At 48.1% G+C, this 18,241-nt stretch overlaps 1 protein-coding gene across 3 annotated transcripts in view; it reads right to left on the reverse strand.

Moving 5' to 3' along the window:
• Window positions 1-247: 247 nt before the first annotated feature.
• Window positions 248-18,241, reverse strand: part of MLLT1 (MLLT1 super elongation complex subunit) — a 29,590-nt gene continuing 11,596 nt past the window's right edge. The window contains exons 4-13 of one of the 3 annotated variants that reach the window (XR_006181656.1): window positions 15,634-15,777; window positions 14,127-14,252; window positions 11,460-12,005; window positions 8,298-8,394; window positions 7,775-7,886; window positions 6,705-6,804; window positions 6,460-6,531; window positions 4,784-4,855; window positions 3,638-4,317; window positions 248-3,556 (exon numbers count right to left, since the gene is read on the reverse strand). Coding sequence is in view for 2 of the 3 variants with exons in the window: in XM_042887542.1 (XP_042743476.1) it covers window positions 4,189-4,317; window positions 4,784-4,855; window positions 6,460-6,531; window positions 6,705-6,804; window positions 7,775-7,886; window positions 8,298-8,394; window positions 11,460-12,005; window positions 14,127-14,252; window positions 15,634-15,777 (1,398 nt within the window). In the remaining variant the exon portion in view is untranslated. Of the gene's footprint in view, window positions 4,318-4,783; window positions 4,856-6,459; window positions 6,532-6,704; window positions 6,805-7,774; window positions 7,887-8,297; window positions 8,395-11,459; window positions 12,006-14,126; window positions 14,253-15,633; window positions 15,778-18,241 lie in introns of all 3 variants that reach the window. The other 2 variants (XM_042887543.1, XM_042887542.1) reach the window with 2 other exon arrangements.

The following is an 18,241-nucleotide window of genomic DNA, read 5'->3' on the forward strand; positions in this document are numbered from 1 at the left end:
CTCTGTAACAGCCTCTGCTCGCAGCCTCCAGGGGAGGAAGGCTCTGCCCCCCCCGGGTTCAGTTGGACCCTCAGCCCCCAGCAGGAGCAGCAGCACCTGGGAGCTTTGCAGGCAGCTCAGGAGCTGCAAAAAGCACAGGGCTGGGTCTGAGGTTGAGGCCACAGCTGCAGTGCTTCGACTCAACACAGGGAGGTGACCACGGATGCGGCTGTGCAGAAGCAATGCAATGAACAGAAAACCCTGGAAGTCGTACTTTTCCATCTTACTTTATTTCACTTTTTCTAGAAAATTCCTCCGTAGTTCCACAAATTTAACAAAAAGGTTTAAAATTCAGGACAAACAATCCTGTAACGTATTACAAACATGATTATTTTTGTCATCTTGAAGTTAGTCTTGGGCCAGCTGAACTTCTTACAGCTGAGAGCAGAATTCATTTCCCAACACAACTCTGAAAATCCTCAAGTGAGAAGGTATTTAATACCTCTAGGCAGAAATACAATTAAAAATTACCTAGTTGAAGTACTTACATTTTTCTTTAGGAGTGCAAACTCATCTCTTCCGTTTTTGATGGCTATTTCGTGCCCCCATGACGGCAACGCCGAGCAGTTCTCATCTTTCAGAAGCACCACGTGGGATGGCTGTAGCATTGAGGTGAACCTGGGGTGGGACAGAGGAGCTCCAACCGCGCTCCAGCGCTCTGGAGGTGCCACGCGGGCAGAGCAGATGGGCCGAGCTCATCTTGAGTCTGAACCTCCCACCAAACACCACCGAGATCTGACAAACCGCTCCTGGATGGTTGCATCCATTTCTCTGCCAGTTCTGATGCTGGCGCAGCACACAGCACTGAGAACTGGTGGCAGCCATTGCACTTCCACGTATCCAGCCTGACCACAGCGCAGCCAGTCTTGTCACCAACGCGTCCGCGACTCCTCAGCCGGCGCTCCGGGAGCCAGCCAGCGTTACTGCCTTTTGTTTTCTTTCTTTTTTAGTAGTAAATGTCAGTAATCAAAGCCTCAAGGCTTAATACATGCCAGACCGAGACAACAGGAAAATTCTCCTGACCCTTCTTTTGCCCTTTAATACGAAGGCCAAGGACAAAGGAAAAGCTGCGTCCTGATCTTAACCTCCAGCGCCATTCAAAGCAACTCTGACAGCCTTCAGACCGACCAGCACTGATCCGTGCCTTCAGGGTCGAGGTGAAGGACACGAAAGTAACCGAGTTCTGTCCACTTTCCATGGAAAAACCGTTATGGCTAGAAGTCAATTTTGGATATATATATATTTTTCCTTTTTTAAACAATGCAAATGCTACTACACATCCTCGAAGACCTGAAGCAATGCTGACAGCAGCACCGCCACCTCCTTCCTATTGAACAATAATCCATCCATGCTCTCAAGAGTGACACAAGAACAAACACGTTATCCACAAATACCTGTACACGGCATGTCCAGAACAGCATTCAGCCAGCCTATAGAGAATCTACACAGGGAACTCGTCCATATGCAACTAGGAGGGGACACCAGATGAGGCCCAAATTCGACCATCCTTTGTTTGCAGAGTCGTTCCTCCTGCGGTCCCCAACGCTACCACATACCCCAAAAAACAACAACTCTGTAGAACAACTAAGTACTTGCAAGAAACCTTTTAGTAACAAATCAGCATGTGCACACAATGGAGGAGAACTATTGCTGGGGGAACAATCCTATTTTGGGTTTTCAAGGAGATTATAAAGAGTCTAAAAAAATCCATGTGTAAAATACTTCTTATAAAAACCGAACAAAATTCCCATCGACGCTCGTCAGACTTCACAAATAAAGTCGGTTCCAGGGCAGGACGATGCCACAGCTGTGGGCAAAAGCCCCGCGTGCTTCCAGCCAGGCTCAGGAACGCCATCGCAGCGCTCGGCCCCACGGGCAGCGGCAGTGACGACAGATCCGTGTGTGATGGAGGCAGGACGGCGACTCAGATCCTGACAGCGCCAGGAGAAACTGCTGCCAGGACAGAGAGCGCGGCTGGAACAGCTGCAGGAGGAGGAGACCTCGTGGGGAGAGCAGGCAAAGGCCTTGGGAGAACATCAGCACTGTGGCTTGGGCTGCCCGTCACCACCGCTCCACTGCTTTGGGGACGGCAGGGTCACAAACCCACCCTGCGTGAGGGCTGGGGCAGCTTCCTGTGTGCCACAGAGCCGACGGGGACCGGAGCAGCTCCAAATACCCACCACACCCAGAGCAAAGCCGTGGACGCTCGTGAGCCACATCTGCCATCTCCAGCGCAGCACATCCCATCAGCAGCTGAGCTCCTCTTCCTGCTCTCCTCCACCTTCTCACTGTGCACACAGGGTTTCTATCCAGGCTTGGCATCGTCCATCAGGAAAGAAAGCAGCTGAGATCACTGCTGTGATAGGGAACGCACCTGGCATGAGCTGGATTATTTTTCTTTTTATATATATAGGTATATACACACGCACGAGACACATGAAAGATGGTACAAAGACAAAATTAATGGGAATCGGGTCAACATGACCCAACTCAAACAAGCTTATCATCATATTGCCACTTCAGTTGATTAGTTGCAACATTTCCATGATAAAGAAAGGGGGAACCCAAAACAAGGGACTGCAATTTCATCACTGAGAAGGGACAGCAAACCCTGGAGCCACGCAGCCCCCCACGGCTCTGCACAGAGCAGAGGCTCCTCAGGAGCTGCTCTCCTCACTGCCAGCAGCCCACCCAGCATTTGGCAAAAGCTTACAACGCTGATTGGAAAAAAAGGAGCAATTCTTCCCCCAAAAATACTGAATGTAGGGAACAGGAGTGTAACACAGCTTTGATAAGAGCTACAGGGCTTTCCCCATACCCACACGGCACACAGACGACACCTGGAGGTCTAGTTTAACTAGAAATACACAAATGGTTCTGGGTTAGTGTTCACGGCCACTTCTTGCACGGCTGTGAGGGGGAGGAGGGAGGAGGAAAGGAACCTGGTCTCACTCGGTGTTACATCAGTGTTTTCCAGGTGTGTCCCGAGATAAAATTCTCCCTTGTTTTGGTTTTCCCAAAGTACAGCCACTACTATAGGGGCCACTGTAGGAGATTCCTCTTTGAGAACATAGAACAAAACCAATCACGTATTTTGGCAAAGTTTTTCAACACTGACAAATGAAAAAGACAACAGGTGAGTCCCTTCCAGAGCACAAAACGCTTTGAAGATCGCTGTTCAGCTTTCATACACTAAAAATTGTCCACAAGAGGCATTTTAACAAACAAGTCAATCTTACTAAGCGCCCTTCCCCTGCCATAGCCATTAAAAAACAACAGAAAAACACACCCTTAAAATCATAAGACCCAACTAGGCCCTTCTTATACATACAGTACATACATATATATAATATATATATAAAATATACAGCTTACAGTTTTGTAGTCCTATTACAGTTAAAGCAGACTGAAAGGAGTGAGACTTTGTTTAGGAGCTCAGGTCAACAAACAAAGACGTCTCCAGACCCCAATGGGACACAGCAGATTGGAGAGGGCCTCTTAGGGAGCACAAACCACCCTGCAGGCAGCCGGAACAGAGCACAGCCCTGCAGCCACCGAACGGCAGCAGCACTCCGTGCCCAACTGCAACACAACTCACAGAGCGAGCCAAACCAGCATCTGTCTGCTTTCCTCCACGGCGGACCAACGAGACTCCCAGAGCTCCTCTGTCACCAGCAGCCTCTCGGCGAGCTTTGTAAAAGCCAACGCGGCACGGATGCTTCTCCACGGAGCTGAAGGAAACCGGACTGACCGGAGCTCTCTGCAGGCTGGTCCCAAAGACCTGGGGAGGAAAACATCGCCCGCGCTTCTTCAGGTCTCAGAGTTGCCTGCAAACGTCCTTCAAACAGTTTCTTGAAGTAAAACCAGAAGGGCCGCGCTGCGGTCGGGCGCAGCCGTTCTTCTGCTCTGCTCAGGACCTGCGCCCAAGCGGACTTAGGAAGCTGGGGAGGACAGACTCAGCAATATGGGTGCTTGTTTGAAGCCTACAAGAAAGTGCAGCTGGCTGTGCATTCATAGAGCATGGCTGTTCTCTAAGGCAGTGCTTCGGGTGAATCGAGAGAATAAGAAGGCCTAGTTCCATGGGTTCGTTTCCTGGTACCAATAAAGGGGATTTCTGGTTTCAAAAGCAGCCTGCTTCCAAGGCCGAGGTCATGTTGCTACTGCTTCCAGGTAGCTCTGCAGCTTACGAACAGTTGTTTCATCCAGGGAGAAGAGGTCAAAGTCAAAGGTTGTGTTGGTAACGTTAAAATGCCCCGTTTCCTCAATGAGGTTCACAATCTGTAACGGAGATGAGCAGCAATATCGATAGAGCCCGTAAAGATTAAGCACCCCAGAAGGACTGGCAGATACAAAGCAACCCTCCTCTCCTTTCTGTATCCCTTTAGAAAAGCCTCAGAGTCACGTGCCTCTCACAACCAGAAAATCTCCCAGAAAAGCAAAGCAGCTCCTCCTGCTCTAACTCAGTCTGGGAAGCAACCTGGGCACGTTTCCTCTGCCATCAGACAGCCCAGCTTTGGGACAGCTACCAGAACGACAGAGAGATGCACAAACCACACTTCTGTGCCTTTTTCAACAAAAGCAACGCATGCACATCTGATTTTTTTTTTCTACAGATCTGCATTTAAAGTGAACCAGACCATCTCAAGAAGGAGAGGCAGCGAAAAGCCAAGCATCACAGGGGTCTGCCTGAGACCCTTGGACACGGAGTTTACCAGAGTACAGAAAGCTGACCAATGATCTCTACCTGCTGCAGCACATTGCGCTCTCGTAGTGCCATGAGTCGCCTGTGAAGCTCCACTAATTCATCAGTGTAGGCCTGTAAAGGAGGCAGGAACAGAAATAGTGACACATGTGGCATGTTTGTGTGACTGCCAAAGCGATCGGAGCAGCTCCAGGCTCTTTCAGACGCGCTCCTAACCCATTTCACCCTACACTTTGTGCTGCCTCCTCTACTCTATCAAGTGCTGGGAGACCACAGACCTCACACCAATGCAGATGTCTGAACACCACCAGCTCAGCTGCTTCGTTAAAAAAAGCCTCTGTTCAGAACCTCTGAGCTCAGAGCAGCTCAACGCAGTGAAATGCATCGTGGTGAAGCTCAGTGCAGCTCTCCATCAGCAGGGCACGCCAGTAACTCACTGCTGAGGAAAGCTGCACCAACGCACAGAGATGAGCAGTGTTCAGCTGCAGTGCTGTGCTCCTCGTTAGCCTGTGTGCAACACAATGGGGAGCCCAGGATTGTTTATGAGCTCAGCATCATTTTTGCTGCTCTTATATAAGGGGCTGTTCGGCTGGTTTTGTTTTTTCATTTTTAATCTCAACACTGCAGCCCCTGCTGCTCACAGGGGATGGGTTCTTAATTTCTAAAGCACTCTCAGAGTTGTTCATGTCTGTATCAGCAAAATTGAACCCATGTAAGTAATTGTACCAAGGCAGGAGGAAAACAAAAAAGCTGTGAGACATGGCTTCCCCCCAACACAGCTATGCACAGAAAAGCATTTCTCCCAGAACACTGCAGCTCTACGGAATGCTTCACTTTCTGGGAGGGTTAATATCTTCACAAAAACACTGGCAGCTGTAAAAGCTGATGATATTTCAGGCCCTCTCCCTTCAATGGGTCTCGAGGGTGTCCCCTTCTATCTGCATTAAGTAGTCTAATAAAAGACACCATTACCTACAGAGCTCTGCTCAGATAAGCTATCTCAGCTACATTAACAGTATCAGTGGTAAAGGCTGTGCAGCCAGCAGGAGATTAGCACCTCCAATACCACACTTAAACCAACATCAAACATTTATCCTGTGATCTATTCTCCTGCTGGAAGCGTGTTAAAAAAGGGGAAGAGCTACAGACTGATTAGTTTAAGGATCTCCATGATTAGACTCAAGAAAAGCATTAAAGCTCCTGCTTGATTTATGGGACAAAAATAAACCACCGTGGGGAGAACGTCCTGGACAACTCGAGATTTGAGTATTTGCTTAAAAGCAGCACGCATACACACTGCTTGACTTTCCCTGGAGGGAAGAAAGAAGGGAGTTTCACTCAGCAAACAAAGAATTCAACTAAAACAGCAAAGCAGAGCTCCAAAGAAAGTCCAATCTTTAGTTTGTAAGATCAAAGGCAGATGAAAACTGCCTTGTAATGAATAGGTGCTCACTACTGCAGCAGCAGCCACACCAGTGGGTCACACAAAGGGCAAATAAAACCATTTTAACATCTTGCACATGGCAAAGACACGGGGGTGTCCCAGTCTAATGCACACAGTTCCTATGGTGTCCCTCTCCCACGTCTGTCCTTTCAACATCTGTTTATCATTACACTCGAGCTGTTAACCTGCCAGCACAGAGCAATGTGAACCAGCTTGGCCACCTCCAGCTGTTTTCTACACAGCAGTACCACAATGTGCAAATCCTCACACACACCTTGTCGTAGGTTCCCTTCTTCAGGATCTTCTCTGGTTTGTTACAAGACTCCGGGCTTTTTCTTCCAGATGCCTGAGGGCAACACAAATCAACAGCAGGGACAAACGTGAGTTCAGACAACGCGCTGCTTCAACAGCCTGCGTGCACAGCACTGAAATTACCTCACAGCAGAACAGAGGAGCACTGCTGCTACCCACAGCTCACAGAGCAGGAAGCAGTGCTGTGTGGGCACACAGCTGCCATACCTTATTGTTTGCTGGGGGCAGCTTCTGAGCAGAGGGAGGCTCTCGACTGGGCAGGCAGGAGTCTGCGCTGTTGTCGCTGTCACTGTCGCTGAGGCTCAGTCTGAAAAACAAGCAGCACAGAATTAGCATCAACAGGAAGCTTCAGGAAGTGCACGTGGTTTGGGTGACAGCTAAGGGAAACTAATTCCCACTAATTCTGTTCCTCATCACTGAACCCTACACTGCCCAGATGAAGGGTAAAAACAACACATCACCTTAGTGTTTCTGCTATGACCTTTGAGATTTCCTCTTTAATCCCGTTCTTCTCCTGCCCAACAGCTGCATCCTACTTTTGATGAGTTTGTAAAGCCACCGCTCATCCCCTCAACAGTATAAAAATTGTGCTTTAGAAGAAATCTCCTTTCCTGATAATAATTTAGCTGATAATGGCAAAATACAAAGGATTTTTTGGTTGTTGTGGAACACAAACACCACTTGCAATCTGCAGCTGCTATCTTGTCCAAGCACGTGGCTTCAAACATTCAGTCTAAGACTCCAGGTTTTGGCTACAGCAGCTCTTCCTGAGGGCAGAAGGACAAAATTCAACTATTTTCACTGACTAAAGCAGGAAGCAGCTGTTAAACAAGTCCCGTGGGAGCCAAGCAACCAACTGTCAGCCTGCACCATCAGTGGAGATGAAGACCTCTCAGTTCTGAAGCAGCAGCACAAATGTGAGCGGCACACGCTGACAGCGCCCACATCACTCCTCTAATCTCTGCAGATGAAAGCTGTCACGCACCATTCCGTGCAGCACAGATCTGAGGATGGCAATTAGGTGACTATTTTGAGGAGCTCAGTCACTCACACCCGCCAGCTCCACACAGCACCTCGCAGCAGCTTCCTCTTTGAGCTCCACTCATCTCTCCTTACCCACTGCTGTTCTCACCCCGCTGCTTTCACCGCCACACCTGCGTTGCCTCTTTCCCTCACTCTCCCATCACACAGAACCCTATGGCTTCGATTCTTCCGAGCAAAAATACCAAACACAGAGGGCAAAGGGACAGCAGACACCCATCGTGATTCGGTACCACCTGGAATCCCTGCTGACGGGGTTTGCTTTGACTGCTGCCTCTTCCCCTGAGGAGCTGTCGTCATCATCGGACTCCTCCGACTGCAGATCCTCCACCATGGAGCGCAGCGGCCCTGCGAGCAGAGGGGAGAGAGAGCTGCAGCACCTGTCTGTGAGACACACAGCAGAACTGCAGCCAAACTCTGACACGGATTGGATTCGTTATCATTAACGTCAAACGAGGTTTCTCGAGGAGACAACACTGCTGTTTCAATTTTGCAACACCCACTGAGGCAGAAAGCGAAGTCTGGGGGGGAAAGAGCCCAGTCCTGATGGTTAATAACTGCCAAAACAAGGAACATGCTTGTTTGTATTTACACTACAACCTTACTGCCTTCTGCTGAAGCATCACAGCTTCAACGCACACTTCCATAGAAGAAACCACGTGAACCTGCTGTACGATGCTGGGGAGCAGGTCTAATTTTCAAAAGCCTTTCAGCTTTACACAAAGACGACTGTAACGCACTTCAGTTCTGGCAACACACCTTGACTGTGGTTCTGAGATGGCTCAAAGTCGGAGTCGGAGCTGGAGTCGGAGCTGGAGCTGGAGTTGGAAGGGCTGGACTGGACAGACTTAACCCCCCATAAAAGGAAAAAAGAAAAAGAATCTTAATCCTTCTAATCTGGAGAATCACAGAGCACAAACACAGCGTCGTACATCACTGAAATTACAGAGCACACACAAAGTGCAAGGTACACAAAAACAACATCTGTGGCACCAACAGCTCCCGACAAAACCCTCCGTGCTGCTCAACTCAGAGGGGTGGCAGAAGGTGGCAGATGGACGCCCCCCCATCACAGCGCCAGTTTTCCCCCAGGATTTGCACAGATTTTAACCCACTGAGCACAGAAAGGGACCCAACCCACACAGTTCCAAGATTTAAAAGTTATTCCAGTGTCACCACGTCCTCCAAACAGTTGTTTCTGTGTTGACCTGAGTGATGCACTGCATTGCTGCCAGTTCGTTCTGACAGCACAGATCAGCTAACTCCTGTGAACCTGGCCCAGCAGGCAGCACTGATGCCCACCACACTGCACCGCGTGTGAATAAAGAGCTCGAAGCACCAGCACTACTGACAGCATCCAGGAACAAAGGTTTAATGCTACACCAAGTTTCTAAACAAGACCAGGAGCAGCAGAGCCTTCGGGTGCTGCAACGTGAGGGCCACGAGGTGGCAGTGCAGGCAAATAACCATTTCCTCCCCAGCAGCAGTGACTGCTGCAATAACCGGGGGGTTTTTGCCTCTCTGCAATCGAGGATAAAGATTCTTGACTTCCTGCAGTGCCACCCCGCTGGTTTGGGGCTTTTTTAGGAGTAACTCCCTGGAAATTTAACGTTTCCATTTCGTTCTTGGGAACCCAGCTATCATTTCTGCTACCAAATCCTGCCACAGATAACCCTCACATCCTCGCTGGTGGATGAGATTTGTCACAGCACACATTCATGCTCTCAGAATGATCCATCAGCAGGCAGAGGCACATCAGCAGCTTCAGGCACTAAGAAGTCCAAGCAGCAGAAGGATTTCCATCTCAGCACTCAGTGTCCTTCCCTACAGTTTTTCACCCAAAGATTCGAGCTGCATTTGCTCAGCTTTAAGAAAGGAAAAGGAGTGGATGGGGGACATAAAAATGGGCGTCACCCTTGTCAACTGTCTGGCAGCAAAGCAGAAGGATTTAATGCCAGTTTCTGACATAGTGGCACACAGCAGCCTTATTTGCTGAGAAAAATTACCACAAAGTGAAGAGCACTATTTTTAAGATCAGAGAACACAGTGCTCGTGTCCTGCCCTCAGATTCCATCCCATCACCTTCATTCCTGCTAACCTGGCAGGTGTTCCCCTGCAATGACCCACCAGGACTGGAGAAGCAGCAGGCAGGGACTGGGCAGCCCCTTCCTCCTTCTGCTTTACCCCCCTTGTGCTGCTGCAGCCATCCAAGGCACCCAGCCCATCCAGCTCACCACGACGGCACGAAGCTCCCACCAACAAAGGGAAGAAGCAATCCTGCTCCCACGTCTCAGCCTCTCCCTTTTGTCAGCACCAGCATTTAGGCAGCCAAACACGAGGCCACATCAGGGAACTGGTCTCGATGGAAAAAAATCAAATACACAGAAAGGCACAACCAACTTTCAGCGGGGCTGAAATGGAAGGAGGAACTCCTCCAGCCCTCTGCAGTCACACGAGCTCGCATGCCAGCAGCACAAATGAGAGCAAGGCCCTTCCTTTCAGCAGCAGCCTGCGAGGATGTCAGCTCAGAGCAGTGAGGAGCTGCAGCCCCAGAGCACGTTGCACAATGTGTTGGCTTCAGCAGCAAAGCTGATTTAAGAGTTTCCGGGCCCCGGTCCACCTCCAGCTGCTCACTCACTTTAGTGATGTGGCTTACCACACAGATCCACAAACAGCTGTACCAGCACAAACCACGGAGCAGCAAACTGCAGCCTTGGGAGCAAAAAGAGCCCCCCAGGATGGAAAAAGAACTCCTGCAGCTTTCTCTGCTGCCGGTGCCAATGCATTATGCAGTCAGATCCCCATGCTTCACGTTCCACAGAAACCCAAGCTGGTCCGACTGGCAGCTGCCACGCTTTGCCCTCCAACTCCCTGAGCATTCCTCTCCTCCTGGGCTCACACCAAGGGCTCTGCAAAGCATCCAACAGACAGCAGAGCTGGTGCAGGGGAGGACGGAGGCACGCGCAGCGTGGAGGGCACAGGGCAGGGCTGCAGCAGACACAAACAGGGGCCGTGGTTTCACAGAGCCTTACCACCACTACCAGCTCACAGCTGTGGGCTGAGCCCCAAGGGAGGAGACCTGAGAAATAACCAAGTACAAAACTTCCAGGGCTCAGAGGTCGGCAGAGAACTGAACCTTGCACAGAGCACCATGCACCTTGTGCACAGACAAGGGGCTCAGCACACACTGCTGCGCTCTGGTCGCAAAGCTCTAAACGGAGAGAAGCAGTTTCTCTCTAATCCCCTAAATTCACACTTTGATCTGGAAAAATCTTTGCAGATTATCTTTAATTAGCACTTCCCTAACAAACTCCTCGACTGGAAATTTTCTGTGAAAACCCTTTCTCAAATAAACACATCCGTGCTCACAGCCCCACAGCGCTGATTAAACCACAATGCAAATCATCCCCAGCAGATTCACTCGAGTCAAACCAACCTTTCTCAAAGAAGCAAGCAGTCCAAAAACCCATGCGATACAAACCCAGGAATCCCATTAGAAGATATACAGCCTCTTTATAGTAAATAAAAGCACACAAGAGAAGCAGTCTGTCTGGACCTGGGTCGTGTCTTTCCCCTCCTATTTTTTGCCTTCTTTGGGAAAACAATTTTCTGAAGACAGAGGGTGAGGAATGTTCTTCGTTGTAAAGAGGAAAAAAATATTTAGACAGCTTTTTAAAATAGTAGTAGAATAACATAATTTGGTTTGTTTTACAACACAAGTTATTTAGATTTAATGGCACGTGGTTGTAATTTGAGCGTTAGCCAGTAACACTGCTCACAGGCTATGGCAGGAAGAGTTCTTTACATTTTTTAGGCTGTTTCTGAAAAGAAGAAAGCAGAAGTGAAATTATTTGCCCCATTGATGGACTCGGATCAGATTCAAGAACATTACATTATCGTAAGGCACCAATCTGCACTCACCTCTGACTTGAAAGAATTCTCATCCTCCGAATTCGACTCCTCCATTTCCACCGCCTTTTTGATCTCCTTGGCCTCGCTTTCAGATTTTACCTTCTCCACTTTGGCATTCATCTTCTCCTTGGTTTGTTTCTTCTCTGGATACGAGGAAGACGAGGTTCTGGGAGACGTCCCCAGGATGTTCTTTACCCCTTTGGAGCTGCTCTTCTTTTGTTTTTTGGCACTGGGCTTTGGTGACTCCACGTTGGAAGGCCTCTTGCTGGAAGACTTCAGCTCCGGCTGCGGCCCACCCTTTGGAGAGGTGTTCTCCAGTTTGGTCTCCTTCACAGCCAGTTTTGGTTCCTTGAAAGCAGCTTTCGGAGGCGCCTTCTCCTCCTTAGGCAGTTTGTTCTCTGTTGGTTTTCTGGAGGAGTCCTTCAAAGGTTTGTTTTGTTCTCTTTCAAGGTCTTTGGAGGAGTTTTTGCTCTCAGAGTCTTTCCTTGGCCTCTCTCTGTGCTCCTTGGTTACTTTGTGTGGCTTGGATGCCTTGCTGCTTTCCTTGTTGGCATCCTAAGATTTAGCAACAGAAATATGCAAGCTTAGTATGACATTGGTTTTTTATTCTGTGCAGAATTTCATTCTCATGTATCACACTAAAGCCTTTGTTTCATGTAGACATACACCCACTGATTGCAAATGTACTCATAAACATCTGGGCAGACATTCAGGCTTCCCTCAAGTTTTTGGGCAAAAAATGACAGCAGACAAACATCAGCCTCAGCACAGGGCGAAACATTTCACCACCACCTGCTCCTCCCCACGGCCTTCAGAAGGACGACACAGAGTTAATGTGCAGGGTTAACATCTGAGGGCAGCTCAGAGGGCAGCCTGGAGGAGCAGACTCACAGGCTGTAACTACTGGCAATTCTCAGCAGAGCTTCTGCCTGTCAAGGTTTTACGGTTTTTGTTATTGATATTCCACATCATAACATCACGTAGAGCACTGGGAGTTAACGAGTTGATGCTCCAGCTCCAGGATTGTTGGTAGTTCTGGGCATACCTGTCTCAAAGAGAACGACTACACAGCCCAGAGGACTCTGCACTCTTCTGTTTCCGTTTTCTGTCCAGAGGGAAAGATAAAACTGCACTCACAAGCCATCTCCTTTTTCCCTTTCTGCTCATCTCTGCAGTCGTGCTCCTCCCTCCTGTCTGCCTTCAGCATTACAGGAAGGCCTTTGGTTCTGGATGCTCTCATTCTATTTATTAGCCTCAATACTTACTATATTGCATTATTGTGTCAACCTGCATCCCCACATCTTATTTAGTAAATTCTCTTTCCTCCTCAGATCGTTGCTGCTGTTTTGGGCCCATCTCCCATCTCCCTGCCCTTTCCCCTTTTCCTCCTGCCCCCTTCCCTAGGCTGTGGGTCCATGGGTCCCCCCCCCCCCCCCATTAGTCACAGAATCGGGACCAGCCTGTAAAACACTGACAGCATCAGAGCCCTTCACTTCTCTTTCGTCTTCTCCATTTTCTAATGGGTAATTCCTGACCAAAATTAAATCAGGCACTACCAGGTAAGTCATCTTTATTCTGCTTCAGCATGTCAGAAGGCGTGCTCCAAGTGCCAGGAGTGCTCACAGCCTTGAAGAAAGCGGGCATCAGGGTGGTATTACACCAAAAAACACTTTGCTGCTAACATTTGGGACTGATAAAGGCTATGTAATCAGCTTCAGAGCACACTGCCCGTGGATTCACACCCCTGCATAGAATTACACAAAAGCAGCCTTATTACACAAGTGACAAAGAAAGCTTAAGCTTCTCCTGAACCTCTCAGGAGCTACAAACTGCTGAGGCAAACACAGAATCCTGAAATCACCAGCTGGGCCAAACATACTTGATGCTTTTTACACCACGATGCCAAGCAGTTCTAATGACAGAGGAAGAGCTGAGCGTCTGATCAGCCTGCTGTGAGACTGAAAGCCCCAGACCTACAGAACTGAAAGCAGAAGAGCCACACAGCTCATCTTCAGCATTAAGGACAACTCTAAACAACCAGAAAACATTCAGTACAACTCAATCTGCTACTGCACTTCAGTAGGAAGACACAGCTCACCAAGACCTCCCAATTAAATTATGTATTTTGGTTTTTTTTTCCCCTAAATTTCTCTTTAGATAAACCTACCAAATCATAAAAAGGTTTCCTTCAGTTCAGAGGGCAAATAAAGGACTGATGCAGCTGACACTGTAAGTTCCAGTCCATTAACTGGTTTGGAACTGAGTGACACATTTATGTACAGATTTCCAAAGCTGTCTTCGCTGCATTACTCTGGTATTAAATAATACTAAGAAAAGAAGTTCTGGACTCTTTGATGGACGTTCTTATTTCAGGCTTACACAGGGTGACAGCCTCTGTCATCGATGACTCCACCTCCTTTTAATTACTGGGAAAACAGCATCATACCAGGTACTATGGAGAAAATCACCCCTGTCCCAGGGAAACCAGGACGAGCTCCTACTAGGAAAAAGCTGCAGTGAAATGGGGACAATATAGATCACCCCAGGACTGAACTTCAGAGCACAAGGGAAAGCTTTTCAGAGGCAGAACCAGTAGAAGCAGCTACTGAACAACTCTTGTTAGCTCGTTGTGAAAGAACTCTTCAGCTCAAGGCAACAAAAGCAGGTTTCACTGACCTTTGACCCATGGGATGGTTTGGTCTTCTTGGGATCGGAGAAGGCAGAGAGCGGTATTGTGGGCAACATGGGATAATCGGGACTGGGCCTTGAAACAGTTTCTGCTCCCTCTGGCATTACCATCACCTGGCAGTGAAGAAGAGGATAAACAGAGCTGAGTGAAGCTGAGCAGACCATTAACACGTGATTATAGCCAGTCACCTGCCCAGTGAGCACAATGCTGCTCATCCTTTATACGCTTATTTTTTCTACCATAGAGACTGCAGAGGTTGTCTGGACAGTTCCAGATGCTCAGTCTCAAGGCAACTCTTGAAATACCATGAATAAAAGACAGCATGCAATATCAACACCTTTCCTAAAGGAAACCCCTATATTCTGAGCATAAAGGCAGAAACTGTAATCTGCAGCAAACGCTCTTACTTTGCAAACAGGGATCGAGGGAAATATGGAAGGAAGGAGCAAAACTTCCCTCATTAGAAAACAAACAGACACCAGCAGACTTTGGGCACTTCCCTTGACAGGACCTTAAGACCAAGTGCTGACCTGCACGAAACAGCATCCCTCCTTATCTCCTCTATGGGGAAGATCAGGACAGATAGCTTGGAGTACTTACTACTCCTGAGATTTATTACTGAAACTTATATATACACATTTTATTCTTCAGGCTGGAAAGATGCTTTTCCAAAGAAAACTCGGCCAGCCACGGGGACCATCCTGAATAAAGTCCTTAAAGAAACCAGAATTATACGTTATTAAATATGGGGGTGTCTCAGGACAGCCATGACAATGTCTGTGTTTTAAGACTTCGTGTACTGCATGGCTGGCTTGTACTCATTTGCCTATTTCAGGATAATTTCTTCAGTCTATCACTGCATATTAATTTCCCAGAAGTAACAGTTTATCCAACGACTGTATGTTGGAACTCACATCCTTATTGTGCCTTCAAGAGTACAGCTTTTTTTTTTCCCCTCCTTCCCACACCCATTTTTCCTCTAAGTTCCAGTATTTTCCATTAATTTTTTATTAGCTAAGTCACAAGCAGCCAAACCCAGCTTTAGAGGACATTCACTGACCAAGAAATGCTACCTATTAAGCTTCCCCGTGGCCAAGAGGAGTAAAAACTACACTGGAAGCCTCTCTCTTCCTCGAGCTCCTCTATCCAGATGCATCTCGCGACACTGAAGGTCACAGATAACCCTGACTGCCCACCAGACAGCACGCAGCATCCACAGATCTGCATTTCCAGAGGGGGTCTCATTGCTTTGATGTTAACAGCCACATTTTAATTGAAAATAAAGCACCACTAATCACACAAGCAACGGCTTCGTTTTGCTCCTAGCGCTGCGCTCACATCACCAGCAGTGAAAGCTGGCAGGGTCCTTTCAACAAACATAGAGAGCTGCAGCTTACTGGGCTGCACACAAGGAGAAAGAAACCTCGGAACAAAACTAAATCCCCACACATCCGAGCAGCACCTCCTCAGCTCTCTGATCCCTCTGGCACTTACCCCTCCAGCCTTAATAAGTTTGCGTCTGAATTCCTTGGTGGGGTTGTTGAAAGTCAGTTTCTCACAACGCAGGTGGTTCACTGGTGGATTTCCCTCCAAGTTTAAAAACAGGTCGTATGTGAAACAAACCTTTTTCGGCTCCTCCTAAAAACAAGACAGACTTTGGGAAAAAGGAAGACGTTTGGCAAGCACCCTGAGTCAGAGGATGCAGACAGTCACTCCAGAGAATCCCAAATAAACCACCGAATAAGTGCTGCATTCATCGTTTTGCATCATGAGATCAGAGCACTTTCCAAGGCTGGAAAATAAACAGCTTGCACCTCCAGCTTGAGCTCACATACCTTCCACCAGAAGCTCGGGCACTGCTTCTGCTGCAAAAGAAACTCACAGAGAAGGACAGCGACTGCAACGTGCTGTTTGAAGGCATTAAGTCATTCTAGGAAAGCAACTTCACAACTTTTATCTGCTGCTCTGCTTTTAATCAAATGCAGCTCCTCCAGGAAGCAATTGAACTACAACTATCAGCATGAAAAAACCCATAACCCTTTATTTAGAACTTCTGAACTTGCAGGATCTCCGCGGCTACGGAGGAAAGATGAAACACAATGGCAAAGGGATGACTCATGTGGTAAAACCCCACTCACTGTGCATACAGCAGGGGTTGAATGGGAGCTATCCGGGCCTTTTGAACTTTCCAAGAGCACTTCCACTGAAGCAATCCCGAGCTGTGTGCACGCTGGGGATCCTCTGTGGGGATCCTCTGTGCCTCGCTGGTTCTGCTCCACCTGCTGCAGAAGCACAAGCTGTGCACTGGCCGCACACGAACTGGAAACCCCTTCGCTCCCACTCCTCCAGTGGCAAACACTTCGTGCTGTTTCTGCACTGCAGAACGTCGATATGCCATTTCCTGGCCTTACCCTGCATTCTGCATTTCAAGATGAAAACTCCACGGTGGCAAAATCGACTCTCCTGCTACAGTACATTCAGTATTTACATGAATGCATCCCATATGCCCCATTCAATGCGCAACATCAAGCAGCTGCACAGCAGTCTTTTCCACAATTCATATCCAGCAGCTCGATTTCCTGGTGTAGCTGCATTGTTGGATGGGAACAGATGCCGCAGGCTTCCAGCCCGAGCCATTAGATTTGCTGAAAATAGGTTGAAGCAACAAACAGCTTCAGACCACACTGATTCCTGCTGCTTGCCTACGGGATGCCAGCATCCCTAAATAAGCCACTGCTTGTACAAACTATTCTCCTAATAATGAAAAGCGCTGTTACCACACCTGGTTTACATCAAAGTCAGCACTGTAAGCCCACCTGGGAGTTAAGGTCTCCCCAGACAGGGGAAGGCAGACATCTAAGCAGCCACACGCAATAAAAGAGTCTCAAATTAACAAATAAGAGCATGCTACCGACACAAGGGTCTGCAGAACATCTCCTGGGAAGGTCCTGAGGAACCCAGTGCCACCTGAAAGCATTCAGTGTCTGCCACAACACACGAATGGGAAGAAAACCCCCCTCGTCCTTTTCTTCTTTGCTACAAAACCTGTCCTCATTAACCAAATCATTAGCGAGCTCGGCGTGTGTGTGCCTATGCTGGAGTTAAAACAGCAGCTGTAAAGGGTCCCTCAAAGTCTAATAAACTTAAATGAAGGATGAACAGTAATCCAAATGTGGCCTAGGAATTGTTTCTAAAACGCTTTTCCTGCTTTACAACATGGAATCAATTGATCTCGGATGCATTAGCAGAAGCAGGCTTTGGTCAAAGGCCCTTATGGCACACAGAGCTCTGCTTTGTCATTTTGCCCCTTTGCTTGCAGAGCAGGAGAAAAAAAGGGAAGATCCACTTCCCTTTTGTCTCAGGTATTTCATTTCTTTCTTTTTTTTTTCATACAGGCTCTCACAGAACCTCCCAAATATTTACCAGATCTCTGTGATGAGCTGTTTGGTTTGTTTTCCCCTGATTTTTTTCTAAATTCAGACACCTTTTAAACACTTCTTTCTCCAGCTCTCAGCTGATGACCCATCTGGGAACCAAATCCCAGACAAATGCCACTGCCATTAAAATATCCTTTGTATCAGCTCAGGACATCAGAAGAGCTCATCCAAGTGAATGGTTGAGCTTACAGCACTCCTAAAAGGAGGAGTACAAAAGTCTCAAAGCTAAAAGCTGCAAATAAACACCCTTTACTGCCTTCACTGGCTGCTAATGATTACAGCTCACAGCACTCCAAAGCTTAACCCATCCGGTCTTCCCTAAAAGGTTTTCCCTTCTAAATAACCATTAAGAGCAGGAGCTGGGGGGGAAGAAAGAAAGAAGAAAGCCGATTGATCTGGACCTACATATCCTCTAACAGAAAGCCACGCTTTGGAATCTTTCCGAATAAGATGTTGGGATTCACACATTCTGCAGGCAGTTTTCACACAGCAGCACCACTTATCTACTCCCGACTGACTGAGTAGCACCCATAGAGCAGAGACAAGCTTTGCTCTGAGAGGATTCCACCTTCCCATATTTGAGCCTTGCGGCTGCTGAGCAAAACCAAAGAGAGAGGCTTTCTGTGGGCATTCTCCTTCCCTCTGAGAAAAACCATAAGCCTTAC

The sequence above is a fragment of the Lagopus leucura genome, unplaced genomic scaffold (assembly GCF_019238085.1).
Source record: "Lagopus leucura isolate 7727_CA_CO unplaced genomic scaffold, USGS_WTPT01 Super-Scaffold_100091, whole genome shotgun sequence".
NCBI classification, from domain to species: Eukaryota; Metazoa; Chordata; class Aves; order Galliformes; family Phasianidae; genus Lagopus; species Lagopus leucura.